Below are 14,126 nucleotides of genomic sequence, written 5' to 3' on the forward strand. Positions count from 1 at the left end.
TGGTGAGTAGAGTATGATGAAATGCCCCGATGTGTATGCTCCTGTGTGACTTCTCTTTGATGTCATCACGGCCATTGCTTTCTGTAATAAATGTCAGTTTTTATGTGTCCGTTAAATTACTGTGTTTTACCTAGGCTGATAACTAGAGCTGAATGGTTGTTGTCAAACAAGAGATGTGTCTAGTGCTACCAAGGGGCACTAGAGAGTAGAGATGTTGCTTAGATATGGAAGCAGAGAGTGAATAAGGAAATAACAGATCAGAGGAAAGTGGCATGTGATGAAATAGAGGTGCTCAGGGTGGTGTTTCTCCATTTGAAGTAAATTGAGGATCCCAGGAGCAGAAGGCTTCCATCTGTGTCTTCCTTTTGTGTTCAAGGAAAGAGAAGTTTAGACCGAGGATAGGACCAAGATAAAACTGGGAAGAAGAAAATAGGTTCTTCGGCCTCTAGGAGAAAACACATCAGAAATGGGAGTAGTCTGTGTTCAGAGGATGGGGAAGGTGAGCTTCTCCAGAAGAGGGGCTGGGCCTCAACTATGTCAGCTACCTAACCCAAGTGCTAAATGTCTCTTTGATCACTGAAGGAGTAACATAAATGATCACCAAAGAAACTTATCTCAAAATCTACAGAACACTGAGCTTTAAATTTAAATCTGCTTGTGATTGCTCAAAACTATATTACTTTAACCTTAGTACAATCTCAAACCTTTATCAAAACTTGTTTAAATTCAGGCATCTTGACTTAAAACCTTGTCTAATAATATCCTCTCAACACAAAATACAAGTTTTACATTTATATGTTGATTTTCTGAGCTCCACTTTGGACCAGTTATTGAAATATCATCATCATCATGAACGTTGTAATGAAATGAAATGGCCTAATTGCAGTCACCTCTTTTCTCTCTTCCAGTGCATTTTTAGAAAATGGGTCAAAGTCAATGTAGGATATTTGTGTTCTTTTCCTGCTCCCAGCTTATTAGCTTGAGTATCCATTTCCTGAATATAACCAAATTTACCAAATAAAAGGGACAGGATATGGAATAAAGAAACCAATCATTGCTGTTGCTCCATATTTTAGATACATCTCTCTCCCATACCCGAATCTGCTCACCTTTCTATTCCAGAAAAGAGTTCTGATTTTTTTAGTGACTTGTAAACATTCCTTTCTTCCTGTAGGTGGAATGGCTGAAAAATGAGGAGCCCATTGACTCTGAACAAGATGAGAACATTGACACCAGGGCTGACCATAACCTGATCATCAGGCAGGCACGGCTCTCGGACTCAGGAAATTATACCTGCATGGCAGCCAACATCGTGGCTAAGAGGAGAAGCCTGTCAGCCACTGTGGTGGTTTATGGTAAGACCAGCCCAAAGGCCAGGAATGGATAGGGAGGGCAGAAAGCAGAGAGGCAGAGGGATGTATGTTTTATTAAAACTTTTAATGTCGAGAGCTGCAAAGACCTTGGGGTTCGTTCACTGCAGCGCTCTATCCTGCCTCCCCCACCTGGCAGGCGAAAAACATCACTATTTCTATTAATGTGTTTGCTGTTCCTTCCAATATTGCACTTCCGTGTGATAGTCAGTGACATTTCCAATCTCTCTTTTAAAAATAATAAAAAGCTGTTTATTTTATTCCATTATGTTTATATTTGAAAAGAATTGAGATGGGCAACTTCTGCTTCCCACGCCTCTCAAACCCAATACTCACCCCAGTTTTTCCTAGACCTGCTGTCAGGTAGTCTCTCCCTTGGTATGTGAAATTCTCCAAAAACAAACAATACTATTTGCTGAATATCTCAGGTATTATATAAAAGAAGTTCCCAGCTATATAAGTAAAGGCATTCCCTTCCACAATAGAAGAGCCCTGGGATTTATTTTTGAAGCACTTAAAGTCAGAAATTCAAATGCTGATATTTTCTTCTTATACTCCGGATTTTCAAGTGCTTTAGAGGTTTATTGATGAGTTCTTTCTATTTCTTATACTTTCCTTGCAAGGCAAATTCTGTGTCCCTCCTATTTCAGATGAATAGGCTGAGGACTGGATGAGGTGACCCCACTGTTGTCTCATGATGGAGCAGCCAGTGGGGGCTGCACAGTCTCTCGGTCCCCGGATGCCTGACTCACAGCACCTGGCACAGTGGCTTGCACATAGTAGGCAATCAGTAAAAACCTCTCTCCTTTTTTTCTCCCCTCCCCATTTTTCTCTCTCAGTGAATGGAGGCTGGTCTTCCTGGACAGAGTGGTCAGCCTGCAATGTTCGCTGTGGTAGAGGATGGCAGAAACGTTCCCGGACCTGCACCAACCCAGCTCCTCTCAATGGTGGGGCCTTTTGTGAGGGAATGTCAGTGCAGAAAATAACCTGCACTTCTCTTTGTCCTGGTGAGATATATGCAGATTCCCTTTTCCCTTCTGGTCCACCAACACTATTAAGCTGGTGTGAAGCAATCAATGTTACTTTCTTTTCCAAAGTCACCCTCTCCCAAGTTCTTAGAATAGAACCTTTATCCAAGGTGCTAATGTAGAGCTCATTGTCATGGCAGCAACGTGGGTAAAATGCCACGGTGCGATGTTTTGGGGCATATTTTTTAATACTCAGATGACACCGAACATTCGTCATCAATAAGCCAATTGCTATGGAGTCTGGTTATACTACCAGTGTTTGGTTGGGCTAAGCCATCCCCTTCTCTCCTTGGGTTCTCCCATCTTGTGGCCTGTATTTGTATAATAGTTAGCAAGGATTAGATAAATTGTCTTAAAGCACAAAAGAACGGTACCAAATGTTTGACTCTTTATCATTAGTTATCAATCAAATAACTTTATCAGTTCTAGCTTTGTATTTATTTATAAGACAATTGATAGCGACTGTACACTGTCACAGCAGTCTATATTTTACATTTGGTCTATGCTTGCCTTTCTTTCTGTAAAAAGAGATACTTCATTTACCAAATATGGCTTTCATAAATTCCTTTGTCTCTTACTGGCTGTAACCCAATTTATACAACAAGAAATAGATGAGATGGAAGAATGACTTTCTTTAGGAAATGCGTATCCTCCCACTGAGAAATAAATTGACCCTGGGTCTCACATGCACTACAGAACATTAACTCCAAGGACACTGAACTAGAGCCTCATGTCTTTATAATAAAATTGCAAATTTATTTGCAATAGAAGTTAAGGTAGGGCTCTTCCCAGAAGCATATTCTTGGAGTTTCATTTTGGACTTATGTTCAATAAGCATTTATTGAGTGCTTACTATGTGCCAGGTACTGTGCAGGATGCTTTTACACACATAATGTCATTTACTCCTGTGTTGTGAGTTTTACTATCCCCAGTTGGCAGACATGGTAAAATGAGGCTAAGTAACTCGCCCAGGGTTGCTCAGCGGATAAGTTGGCAGATCCAAGACAAGGGCTCAGACATTTTGCTTCAAGTTCAGTATTTTTTTTATATTACCCTATTCTTGACTAATTGCTTTAGATTTAAAATGGCAGTATCTTAAATAACCCACATAAGCATGGTTGAACTATTCCTAAGAGGTAAAGGGCAATTGCCTCAGACATCTGCCATGATCTCTAGGGTTGCTTTTTAGTGGAATTAAATTCAGTTTGTTCATTTCTACATACAGCAGAAGTCCATGACCCAGGAAATTCTATTTATATAAGTCCTGGTGTCTTGGGGTTTGACTGACCTGTTTTAGTTTAATACTATCAATATATTTGGGTTTCACTTTATATTGTTTAGGGGCTTCTAGGGCTTAAAGATAGTTCATTCTACTCTGTTCTAAACTGTCAACCCCTAAGAAAGTGGCTGATTATCAGTGGTTACTGCACACAGTTTATCTGTCCACCTAAGATGCACTTGGGCGTGAAAGACTGGGAAAGAATGGGTCATGACAAATTTTTAGCCAACCCAATGGTGCTGGAAATATGAATGCTTGCCTCAATTTGGTAATTGGTCTCATCCTGAAATAGCAAGAGTATTATACCACTGCTTTTGTGAGCTTATCTCTTCAGGAAAGAAACCATGGAGAGAAGATAAGTGAATATGTTCTTTTGTTTCTGTTTGGTGGTTATTTCCTTAAAATCTAGCTCTAGAACAACAGCAGTCCTGGGGTGAGTCTCCTGACAGCTACTTGATTCATTCTAACTATGGTTTCTTTTGTTTGCCTTTGAAGTGGATGGGAGCTGGGAAGTGTGGAGCGAATGGTCCGTCTGCAGCCCAGAGTGTGAACATTTGCGGATCCGGGAGTGCACAGCACCACCCCCGAGAAATGGGGGCAAATTCTGTGAAGGTCTAAGCCAGGAATCTGAAAACTGCACAGATGGTCTCTGCATCCTAGGTAACACCTTCAGTTTAACATCTTCAGTGTTTGTTCATAATACTATTTATGCATCTCAAGAAAGTAAGCTACAGCCATTAATGTGGTTAAATAAGTTAGCAGAAAGCCAAGTTGCTAACGGCAAAAATAAATTATGTAAAAAGTGCAGAAAAGCAGACAAATGCATTTTTAATAGAGATGGTATAAATGCATATATTGTATCACTGTGCATTCTGTTTATGTGTATATGTATTAAATTGATAACATTTTAAGAGTAGAAAAAAAGTTAAAATATTTTAGACTTTTAGAATCTTCCATTTTTAATTTTGGTGAAATTCTGTTACTGATCACTGTGGTTATATTTCCCCCCAGGAATTTTGCAAGCACAGTAAAGCATTTAATCATCTTTAGAGACCATGGATTCTGTGGCAAGGAACATGTGTTGTGACTGTTATCTTAAAAATAGACTGGGTGCAGTGGCTCACGCCTGTAATCCCAGCACTTTGGGAGGCCGAGGCGGGAGGATCACAAGGTCAGGAGATTGAGACCATCCTGGCAGTGAAACCCTGTCTCTAATAAAACTATGAAAAATTAGCTGGGCTTGGTGGTGGGCACCTGTAATCCCAGCTACTCGAGAGGCTGAGGCAGGAGAATGGCATGAACCTGGGAGGCAGAGCTTGCAGCAAGCCAAGATTGCACCACTGCACTCCAGCCTGGGCAACAGAGTGAGACTCCATCTCAAAAAAAAAAAAAAAAATTACGGGGAAAGGAGAGTGATACCTGAGGAAGTGGGTGGCTTTGTATCACAGTGGTCTGGCAGAATAGCAAGTAGAACATTTGTTTCAAAATTCCCAAGTCTTTGCTTTATTCCTGAGATTACATTATTACCATCACCAAGGGACTGTCTGCCTGGGTTAGAAGACGTGGGAGGGTCAACTAGAGTTCAAGAGAAATAGGTTTTCATTTGATGCTATTCCTTATTTACTTTGTGTTCTTTGGGCAAGTTGCTTAATCTCTTAACTTCTCTGACTATAATTACCAAATATGATACCCACTTTTTAGTATTGTCAAGGCTAAATGATAAAATAACATATTTGAATGTTGTATGGCACAGAGTAGGTACACACTTGATATGGATCTATTCTCCACTCACCCACTCAGATGAACCAAGGTGTATTGATTTTGCTGGGGTATTTTAAAAACACAAGACTCAGCACTTATTTCTCTAGAGCTGGTCGCCTTCTTGGAAATTTCTTTGGAAAGTATCTAGCAAAATATATATATATATATACACACACACACATACCATAGCTTACTAGTTTGTGATCTTCTCAGAGAGATGCATCACATTTTCTTTGGGAAAATGACAGTATGGAGGAAATATCTAAGTTGGTTTTATTTTTCTGCCTTAGTGTGACTGAATACCCTTGAAGGCAGGCACCTGCTACCTGTTGTATTTTCAGACTAATTCTGTATGGTTCATACATCGGTTAAAATGATTAGTACATTGAGCACTTCCTGATAGCCTCTATTTGCTAGTACAAGCACTGATTACCCTGCATGCATCAGATACAATGCAGGGGGCTGTAATGGAAGACCACCTACCCACCAGTTGTAGTTTGGGTATGCTCTCCAATAAATGCATACCAACTATTTGCTGCCTTCAAAAAGCCTTCCCCCTTCCTAAATGTAAGGAATCTGAATACAAGCTCAATAGAAGGATATTTAAAGAAATGTGCTTCTCACCTCTCTTGAATACCACCAGGTTTTTCTAATACACACATTTGAGGTGTGACTGTTTTTATTTCCACTACAGGAGAACAAGGAGAACACTTAGAAAACCACTCATGTGTCACTAAAACTACACATGGCCAATGTCCATAGGAAGAGTTCATTTAGTAAGCCAATAAACTGCTTAAAGCAACTACCTGAACTATGACCATGAGTGACTTCAAGGAAAGAACTAAGCTTTTTGAATTTTACAAGCACATATACACCTGATCAATTTTATGTATCAACCGGACTGAGCCATGGGATGGCCATGATTATAAATTAGTACAGTTGGGCGGTGAATTTCATGTCTTCCAAAGAACCATGACAATATAACTATTTGGCTACTGGTTGAAATTTTTATATTCATAATAATAACCTTCACTAACAACCACAGGTTGTACTTGCACTTGGGGAAAATCAGTGGATATCAGGCTTCAATCTTAATTGACTAAAACTTAATCTGAGAATTACTGATTGGAGACAGATAATGGTTAGCTCTTAATAGAAGAAAGAATTGTTATCCAACACACAAATATTATTTTTTTTTGCATTTGCATTGTAATAGCTTGTCATTTATCAATTGAATAAGAGTTCTGTTTAAGGCTGAAAGGACTTATCAGCACTGAGAGTGTACTGGCAAGCCTCGATCCTAACTCTGAAATCTGAGATGCAATATTAGACAGGGTTCTCCAGAGAAACAGAACCAATAGGATATGCACACACATAAAGAGTGCAATGCAGAGATATTTAACTATATTTATTATGAAAATTGATTCATGTGATTCTGAAGCCTGGCAAGTCCAAAATCTGCAAAGCCAATGTCCCAGTTCAGGCCCAAAAGTTGGTAGGCTGCTGTGGAACCAGGAACATCTGATGGCCCAGTTAGAAGGCTGTCAGGCTGGAAGAGCCAGTGTTTTAGTTGGAAGGCTGTCAGGAAGGAGCATTCTCTCTTACTCACGGGAGGGTCAGTCTTTTGTTCTATTTAGGTCTTCAACTGATTGGATGAGGCCCACCCACATTATGGAGGGCCATCTGGTTTTTTTCAGTCTGTGAATCTAAATGTTAATCTCATCCAAAAACACCCTCACAGAACCATCTAGAATAATATATGACTTGATATCTGGGCAACCCATGGCCCAGTCAAGTTGGCACATAAAATTAAATGCATCATGGATGCATACGTACTTTTATGGAATTAAAACAGCTCAATCCTTTCCTATAGTGGAAATAACTTAGCTAGGAAGATAGGCTTGGGATGTGTAAAAAGATCTCTATTAAATACCCCCATGAGTTGAAAATGCTACATAAGCCTTTTCTTTCTATGTAATCTATTAATTTCTTCCATTTCCTTTTTCACTTCAGCATGTTTTTTCTAGCCTTCATTGTATGCATATTAGTGTATTTGTCAAATATGATCAGAGGCTTTTGATGTCTATAGTGATGAAGATTTTTGAAGGCGAAAGGGTGAAGTCTATGAGATTATTGATGTAATTGAGATATATTTTCATATCAGTGGGAAACGGGTATGTTCATAAGAGCACAACACCAGGATGTATTCTGTCCTTTTAAATAGAAAGTGGCTACCTATATAACAAAAATGAATAACACCAGACATGGTAGCTCACACCTGTAATCCCAACATTTTGGGAGGCCAGGGCAGGAGGACCACTTGAGTCCAAGAATTCAAGATCAGCCTGGGCAACATAGCGAGACCCTGTCTCTACAAAAAATAAAAATTAAAAAAATATAAGCCAGACATGGTGGCTTATGCCTGTAGTCCCAGCTGCTCTGGAAGCTGAGGTGTGAGGATGAAGCTGCAGTGAGCCATGATCGTGCTATTGCAGCCCAGCTGAGGCAACACAGTGAGATCCTGTCTCAAAGAATAAATAAATAAAAATAACACTTCCCTATCTCTTCAGGAAGCAATGAACAGTAATCCAATTAAATGATGCCAACATCACTCTGAGGTTCTCACTGGTACTCTGTTGGAGTGCTCTTTGTGAAAATAGCTATACTCTGAGGATAGAGCTCCAATGAAGGCTGGCTTTGATTAAAATAGCGTTTGGCAACAGCTTTATGGAGCAGTAGCTTTATTGAAGAATCTAGGTCATATTACAATTTGGGAATTTTCTTCATCCTGATTTTCTTCCTTGACACTCAACATGACCCTAGAGCAATTCCTCAATTTCCACCTTCTCGTGGAGGATTCACAATGGCATTTCTTGGCTCTTAGATGACCTACATGTCTTTGATTTTATTTAGCCTTCAACAAAACACCTGGTTTTTCTTTGTTGTCTCTGAGGGTTGCATTTCTCCTAGAGATGAAGCTGCCAGCTCTGAATGATCACTTTAATATTTGGGTATTATTGTTACTTAGTCAGTTGTGACTAGAACACAGAACCTTAATGTTACACTGTCCCAGATGGCCATACCTAGACGCTCTCAACAATAAAATAGATACGGCTGGCACAGTGGCTTATGCCTGTTATCCTAGCATTTGGGGGACCTAGGAGGGAGGATCACTTGAGGCTAGGAGTTCAAGACTATCCTGGGTAACATAGCAAGACCCCGGTCTCTACAAAAGAAAAAGGAAAAACGAGCCAAGTGTGGTGGTACATACCTGTAGTCCTAGCTATTCGGGAGGCTGAGGCAGAAGGATCACTTGAGCCCAGGAGATCGAGGCTGCAGTGAGCTATGATTGCTCTACTGCACTCCATCCTGGGTGGCAAAGGGAGGCCCTGTCGCTTAAAAATAAAAAACTAAGTAAATGCCCCAAGACTGGTAAGAGGCAGATTAGGAATTTTTTGGCAATAACAGTGAATCCACAAAGCTAAACTACAAGCATAAACATGCAGTGCCTTTATACTAGAGTATTGCTTTTCTAGAGGAAAAAGGTAATGATGTGGTATGACTGTCAAGAAACAAGAACTTGTAGTTCCGTGTTTTCTGAGCTTGAACACCAGAATCAGGTGGTTTCCTGACCATTGGTCTTTCTCCTTACTGTACATAGCTGCTTCTGTGCTCTCAGATCACAGCCAGAGAGAAATAAGCTGTGCATGCCTCATTGACAGGAAGAGAAAGGTGAAAATAGCAGGGTGTTTAGTTTGATCCTGAGGAATAGGAGAAGCCAGCTCCCTCTCTCTTTACCCCAGGAGATATAAAACTAAGGGCATTGGCTTGAGAAGATTAAATGGGTATGCTTCAGAAGGGATTAGCACCTAGATGTGTAGTGAGACTAAAGCTAGAGAAATGCCACACAGGCCTGAAAGACAGAGGAAGTCTCCAAGGCTTAGCTACCTGATAGCTAAGCCGTTCCTCTTGTCAAGGTATAACATAGGTCAGTTCAACATTGACAGTTCAAAAACTGAAATATCAGTAAAATAGTGGTTTGTTTTCACTTCTCATGGCTGCAGTGATAAGAAAAGTTTGAGTTGATGGTTAGGAAACCCCATCAAGGATAAAGACATCTACACAATAGCAGGTTCAAATAAACATCCCGGAGCTACATCTAATAATCTAACCACATTGTCTGTTGAATGATCTACTTAAATGACCTAGAGGAAGCACCTGAAAAGGTGAACCTGTAATCACAGGAAAGACATGTTTGCTTTGTTAAGCATTTTCTCTTGGACAATTCTAAACCTCATTATTATCCATTACAGTAATTACCTGAGTTCCTTCCCTGTATTTCCTAGGGCACTGAATCAGAGAAATTTCATCCTGGAGATAGCTCTTCGCATCTAAAACAACTTATTTCTATACTAGCGGTTTTATGGAATACCTCTTTTGTTTATAGGATTATAACCGATGAGTGTCCCTTTACCAAAACAAAACCTATCAATTCCTTTCTTTGGTCAGAGTCAGAAATCATACTTGACTCAATCTAGACTTTTTGTTAGACAAGTTCGTATTTCAGAATCAGCTGAACCAGCCACACAGCACAATTGCTTAATTATAGCATAAACTCTCTAAATTCAAGAAATGAAAATGGCATTAGCAAGATAACATACCAGCACAGTATATTTTTATTTGGCCACAAAGCATCCTACTGCTTGCTAATTCTCCCAAGTACTTTTAATTTATAGGACATAGTAGGTGCTCCTTTTCACATAAAGACTTTTTCCTAGAGATACTCAATAGCTTGGCTTTCTGCATAACAATTGATTAATTCAGAATTTGCCATCATATATACTGCATAGCAAATGTGGACATAATATTGCAGACCCACAGGAGTCATTAGAATGTAGATTTGGGCACATATGGTGTCATTAGCAGCTTAGCAACAATCTCTCCCCCATGCCCCAATAAACACTTTTCCATTATGGGGGCCAGTATGAAGACCAGTGAGGAACAAGCTTTAACAAGACAGAGTGGAGTGGCTCAGACTGAAGTTTCCATTGTGCTTAATTAAAAAGAAAATAAAGCAGAGATAGTGCAATATTCATGTGTCTTGGTGAAGGCTTTAAAAACAATTTTTTTTACAAAGCTAAAACTGTCATTTCTGTGCCTCTTGATGGGCACTTGCACTCAAGTGCCATATCCTGAGTGGATTGGACACAAACAAGATCAAGAATAAAATGCACGCAACAAATTACCATAACACTTCTCCCTTTGTTACCCACCCACTATTGACTTTTCTATTTTTATGCCTTGTTAATGAAAAGAAAAAGACATTTATTGTTTTTTTTTTGAACATGATCTCCCTTCTCAATGAAGACTGGCATTCATCCATTGGTTTATGATGGATGCGTATTTCAGAAGCTATTAAAAATCTGTGACCTTTCTTACCAACCAGGTTTGAAACACTTAAGATGCCTTTTGTCATCCAGGAAACTTTTTCTGTTGCCACCATCTTCTATTTCCTCAGGGATCTGTGCCACAGGTACAGAGCCAGGACAGAAGAGCCTAGGTAAGAACTGCTTTCTCAGCTAATAGAAATGAAGGAAGTTATTCTGCTTGTCTCTCTTTAACTCTCCTTCTACCTACATTTTCCCATTGCTACCCACTTTTTCCCACAACATATTTCAATATGTATTTTTCCACTATGCTTGCATTCTTTTGGCAAAATTAGACAGGAAGTCCTATGTAGCACTCCAGAAACATAGTCTCTGGAAGTTGGTTTCTCTAAGCACATCTTGTTAACTTTGTTCATTTTATGAGACAAATAAAAATAAAACACCTCCACTGTAAATAAGGGTGCTAAAACTGAATTTGGGCAGCTGGAGAGCAGGATGCATGTACCTCCAGATCATATTACTTAGAGAGCGAGGGAAAAAAACGAAAGCAAAACAAAGTAAAACCTAACACAAACCCAAGAAAACTAAACAAACACACAAGAATGAGTCCCTGTGATGATGTAAACTGGAGACAAACTATTAGAAAGCTTAGAAACATTTCTTAAATTATAATCTTAGAACCAGATCGTCGGTGAGAGTGCAAATCCATAACAAAGACAATTTTATAGATGATATTCCCGAGAAACACTGAACTGGGGACTGTTGGAAGGTGCAGAGGTTGAGCTTCAGTGAGACTGGCCCATGTTGGGCCTGGATTTATCTGGCATTAAGAACACAGGCTAAATAGCCTTCAAAGCTCCTTTGTGACTGAGTTGAAACCAGCTATTCTCCACTCAAAATGGACAGACAGGAACCTACAATTGGAAGAAAGGAATGAATTGAGCCTGTTGGGTGTGAATATTCATCACTTAAATGAAGGATAGGTTGAGGCCTCAGGGCTCTGCAGTGAGATAGTTTGAGTTTGAATTCCGATTACAGTACTATGGGCAGGAGCACCTTGAACAAGTGTCTTAATTTCTCTAAGTTTAAATTTGCTTATCTATAAAACAAAAATTATAACAGTATCTATTACAAAGGGTTCTTTGTGAGAAGATAAACTAATCTGAGTAAAGCATTTTCCCTCCATAGTAAGCACTCTATTATACAAAATAGCAATAATGATAGTGTGTGTGTGTGTGTGTGTGTGTGTGGTGTTTTGTTTTGTTTGAGACAAGATCTCACTCTGTTGCCCAAACTGGAGTTCAGTGGCACAATCATAGCTTACTGCAGCCTCAAACTCCTGGGTTCAAGTGATCCTCCCACCTCAGGGTCCCAAAGTGCTAGGATTACAGGTGTAAACCCCCATGCCCAGCACATATGTGTTTTCTAATAAAGGAATTCTTGCAGCAGAAAAAAAAAAGTTTTCCATGTTCTGCAAGAGTATCAACAGTGCAATACTTTCTATATTTCATTAAAACTTTTCCTAATATATCTGGTTAAGATAGTGTCTAATAAAATAAAATGTACTTGTCATTAAAACCTGTAGAAGACATTATTTATGCATTCATTACATTCTTTATACAAACTAGTTTTGAGCAGTAATTTGAGAAATACTGTCAGTTGTCAAAAAGAGTTTGGAGGAACCCTAACAGTTCACAAAGACTCTTAAACTTTCTGTCAGACAAAAGAATCAATATCCTTTCCTAGAACTTCTTATAAGTAGCTGAATGAACTACCCTCCATTTTCTATCCTTCCTCTGCTCAGCTGGTAGGATTTGGTCCTGAGAAGGTGACAGACCAGGGGATCTATAAGGTCCCAACAAGTTCTAAAATTTTATGATTCTAACCAACAGTTAAAAACAACTCAAAGTCATACACGGTTGTTCACACCTATATAGTCCCAGCTATTCTGGAGGCTGAGGCAGGAGGATCAAGTTCAAGGCTATAGAGCACCATGACTGTGTTTGTAAATAGCCACTGCACTTCAACCTGGGCAACATAGCAAGACTCTGTCTCTTAAAAATAAAATAAAATAAAATAAAATAAACCCTCACGAGAAAGTCTCAGGAGAGTGAAGGAAGAACACTTGAACCACAGGTGAGAAAATCAGTCCTCACCGTAGTGAGTAGGATATACAAGCATCTTTCATTCATAAGAAGTACATGTATTCTGACAAGCTGGGCAGAAAATATTTTTTATTTTATTTATTTATTTATGTATTTATTTATTTGAGATGGAGTCTTATTCTGTCGTCCAGGCTGGAGTGCAGTGGCACAATCTCGGCTCACTGCAACCTCTGCCTCCTGGGTTCAAGCGATTATCCTGTCTCAGCCTCCCGAGTAACTGGGATTACAGGCGTGTGCCACCATGCCCAGCTAGTGTTTGTATTTTTAGTAGAGATGGGGTTTTGCCATGTTGGCCAAGCTTATCTCAAACTCCTGACCTCACGTGATCCACCTACCTTGGCCTCCCAAAGTGCTGGGATTACAGGTGGTAGAAAATATTTTTTATAAAGCAAATCCTAATTTGTCAACACAAATTCAAAAATTATTTCTCAGTAGAGTGGGGAGAAACCAAACCCAACAATGTATGCATTACTAGACTGTACTAGACTGTATAGCAATTTATAGATACCAGGATTACCGTTCTGTTGTGAACCAGTTCTAGAACAATGATGCATGCCTGGTACTTCTCTTATTCCACATTCCCAGATTCCAAAATTACCAATATTGCCATATTTATTTTCAATATTTAAAATATGTTTTGCTGTCAGTAATGATGGATATCCAAGGTCCCTTCTAGTCAGGATGTTTCCAAAGTTTAGGCTTTCTGTCATATAAACAAAACTATCCTTATTTTATTAGTTCTGTAAATTACAAGTTTTACATTTGCAGTGTAATTAATCAGGATTCAACAGCACAAAACCCTGGGTAAGAAATATTAGTCTGGACTAGAGAAAGATTTAATGTCTGAGATCATAGAGTGGTTTAGCTATAAAAGAAGTGGCAAGAACCCAATCAGGGAAGTGATTTAAAACTGAGTGATCTACTGTTGTGAAAAACTCAGTGGCCTCTGGGGTGTGCTGAACAAAGCAAATTAATAGAGATAAAGGAAACCTCTTTGTTTTGATTCCACCTATTCTCTTTAAATTACAAATTAAATACACATCTCTTCAAAATCATTATGAAAGGTGATAAAATAAAGATGATACTAACATCATCAATAGATATTATCATTAATTCCATTAACCCTGCCCTTCCTC

At 39.2% G+C, this 14,126-nt stretch overlaps 1 protein-coding gene across 2 annotated transcripts in view; it reads left to right on the top strand.

The window, feature by feature from the left end:
• UNC5D (unc-5 netrin receptor D) overlaps positions 1-14,126 on the top strand; it is a 593,886-nt gene that overhangs the window by 474,784 nt on the left and 104,976 nt on the right. For both annotated transcript variants that reach the window (XM_025394124.1, XM_025394125.1), the window contains exons 5-7: positions 1,175-1,355; positions 2,210-2,377; positions 4,173-4,337. In XM_025394124.1, the coding sequence (XP_025249909.1) occupies positions 1,175-1,355; positions 2,210-2,377; positions 4,173-4,337 (514 nt within the window). The remainder of the gene's footprint in view (positions 1-1,174; positions 1,356-2,209; positions 2,378-4,172; positions 4,338-14,126) is intronic.

This window comes from Theropithecus gelada, chromosome 8 (assembly GCF_003255815.1).
Source record: "Theropithecus gelada isolate Dixy chromosome 8, Tgel_1.0, whole genome shotgun sequence".
NCBI lineage: Eukaryota > Metazoa > Chordata > Mammalia > Primates > Cercopithecidae > Theropithecus > Theropithecus gelada.